Source organism: Tamandua tetradactyla, chromosome 3 (genome assembly GCF_023851605.1).
Source record: "Tamandua tetradactyla isolate mTamTet1 chromosome 3, mTamTet1.pri, whole genome shotgun sequence".
Lineage (NCBI taxonomy): Eukaryota > Metazoa > Chordata > Mammalia > Pilosa > Myrmecophagidae > Tamandua > Tamandua tetradactyla.
In genome coordinates, this window is record NC_135329.1 from 215,199,691 (window position 1) to 215,202,445 (window position 2,755).

The 2,755-nt window shown below is 54.0% G+C and overlaps 1 protein-coding gene across 1 annotated transcript; it reads right to left on the minus strand.

Moving 5' to 3' along the window:
* Positions 1-485: 485 nt before the first annotated feature.
* On the minus strand, positions 486-1,774 carry LOC143678310 (uncharacterized). Its single transcript, XM_077155561.1, has 3 exons — positions 1,328-1,774; positions 1,121-1,205; positions 486-796 (listed from the first exon to the last, which is right to left on the minus strand). The coding sequence occupies exons 1-3, from the start codon at positions 1,432-1,434 to the stop codon at positions 548-550; spliced, it is 441 nt and encodes a 146-aa protein (XP_077011676.1). The 5' UTR covers positions 1,435-1,774; the 3' UTR covers positions 486-547.
* Between the last annotated feature and the right edge of the window lie 981 nt (positions 1,775-2,755).

Sequence of the window (2,755 nt, forward strand, 5' to 3'; positions counted from 1 at the left end):
TTCCTGCCCTCCCGATGGCCGACCCCGCCAACTCAGGAACATCTCTCCCTCTTCTTTCCTCAGCCTCTAATTCATCGTTCCATTAAAAAAATAATAATAATCCTACGGGCAACCGTGGCGCGAGGGAAGAGGAAGCAGCCTGAATTTCAGAGAAGAAGCCGCGTCCAGGAAGCCCGCCAGGATCGCGCTGCCTCGGCACGCCCCGCGTCCCAGCGGGAGTGCGCCTGCACCTGGGAGAGGTCTTCCCGGCGTGGTCGGTGCTAGCCGTGGCTGCCGTGCCGTTTGCTGCGCCATTCTAACCACTTACGTGTACAGTTAAGTGATGTCAATTATATTCTGAATATTGTGCCACTGCCACCACCACCCATTACCAGGACTCTTTTTTATCACCCTAACCAGAAGCTGCCCCCCAGTTAGCAATAATTCCTCCCCACTCCCTCGCTTCCCACGGCCTGCCCCCCACGGCCTGCCCCCGCAACCTCTAATCTGCTACCGTGCCTGTGGGTTTGCTTATTCTATGCATGTCATCTAAGTGGAGTCACAGTGTTCATCTCCTGGTGTCAGGCGTGTGTCGCCCGCCCGACGTCCTCAGGGTCCATCCACGTTTGTCCGCTGAGTCCTTCTCCATCGTGAGGAGTGCTCTCTGCTCCTCTTTCCTCCCTTCGTGGACGTGTGGGTGTTTCCACTCTGGCTGACCACCAGGTGCAGCTGTCAAAGGAGTCCCCATTTCAAGTCGTTCGCCCCATCGTCTTCGGCTGAGCCCCTGGAAGGCAGGTCCCAGGGCCTCGGTGCTACACTTAAAGAAAAAACAGAACTGTTTCCTGCAGAAGGGGATGCAGGGTGAGGGTCCAGGGGCTTCCTCGTGGGATCTGGGGCAGCCTGGGCAGGGCTGCAGGTACCCCAATACCAGCCGAGTCAAGGATGGGGAACAGTCACTGCTGATCTCAGGGCAGCTCCCACCTGCCCCCCACCTAGCTCCCCAAAGCAGGTAGGGTGGGGAGGATGGCGCTTTGCAAAGCCCCCACTTGTGCCCACCTGCACCCACCTGCCCTCCCTGGGGCTCTCCTCAGCCCTGCTGCTGCCTGTAACCCAGGTGCAGGCAGAGCCTCCGGCGTCTCACCTCCACGCCTTGGCAAGAAGCAGTCAGGTCCAAGTTCATCTTCACGTATAGCCTTGAAAAGTAATTTCCTCTCCTAAGTTTTTTTCTAAGAGGAGCCAAAGGGCAATTGTGTTCAAAATATAGAAAAAGTATTCTAAGCCCTGGTTCCCCTGCCTCCCTCTGAGCCAGCCTACTGCGTTCCCCTCCCCTGTTCCATGCCCACCTCACCGAACACGCACGGCCCCCGGCCACTGCCCGCTCTCAGGATCACTCTGGGGCCCAGGGATGGGTCGGATAACTGCAAGCAGGCCATGTCCCCATCCACGCACGGTCATCGGAAACGAGGTCGCGGATCAAAGCCACGAGGCTGTGAAGGGTGCAGTGGGGATGAGACCGGCGACCGCGGGAGTCAGCACTAGGGAGAGGCGACCTGCCCACGCCATGTGGCAGGAGCACGATCGCCTGGTTGTAGGCTATGGCCCGAGGGTGCTTGCACGGACAGACCCTGCGCGGTGTGAAGCTGTCGGGGCCCCAGAAAACCATGTTCTTGAATTTACTCCTGTGGGTGTGGATGTACTGCAGGTAGGACCCTGGATGAGCCCTCCCCAGTGGACGGGTGGCCCAGAGTGGGTCTCAGTCCTCTTCCTGGAGTCCCTTATAAGAGACTGTAATTCAGACAAAGAGAGAGGAAGCCGCAGAAGCAAGAAGCTGAAAGCGATGATACCCCGAAGAGAAGGGGGAGGCCCGGCAGACTCGCCCTGCACTTCCCGTGCGGTATAGTTGGGACGGCCGGCAGTGGGTCTGGCGGAAGAAAGCATCACCCTGACGGTGCGCGGATTGGGGCAGTTTCCACAGCCTCAAAACTACGCCAGTAAGCTAATAACTTCCCGCAGTGAGGGCCAGCACATTTCGGGGCATTTGCTTTGAGCAGCTTAGGTCACTAAAACATATCCCGACATTGAGATCTATTTGAGTTCCGGTCCCATAAACTGCCTTTTCAACTAACTTGAAAATTTTCCCATGTATTTAATTTTGGGAAAGTATCTCCACTCCCATCATCTGGATTTAGTCTAATTCAAATGTCCTCTTTTGCTGGGCAGTGAAGTTTATTTCCACTCTTTTTTTCTTATTATAAATAACTCCTGGTGAAGATAATTTCACAATTATCCGTTTATATCCTTGGGCCAAATTACCAGAAGCAAAATTACTGGGAATAAACATTTTAAGACTTTTGTTACATATTTCTAAATTGCCCAGAAGACTAGACCAATTTTCATTTTTAATGAGCAAAAGGCAAATCCCAACCCCAGGGTCCTCGGGGCTGTCCCTCCAGAAGGAATGACATGTTCCCATGTCTGGTTCCTTCCACATTCCCTCGGGTTTCTCCATTCCCAGGCTGCCGGACTCCTATGCGGGGCATCCTACAGGGGTGTCCTTTTTTTGAGAATTGACCCAGTTCAGGGCCACTTCTTGGTTGACAGGAAGCCCTGCCTCCGGACAGGGTCTTGTCCCTGGGACTCACAGACATGATCAACTTTGGGAACAATAACTAACATTTACTGGCCAGCTGCATTTCCCAAAGACTAAATTCCCTTTTCTTTCTTGCTTTCTATTTGGATTATTTGACTTCCAACTGATTTGTTTTCCCTAGTAATT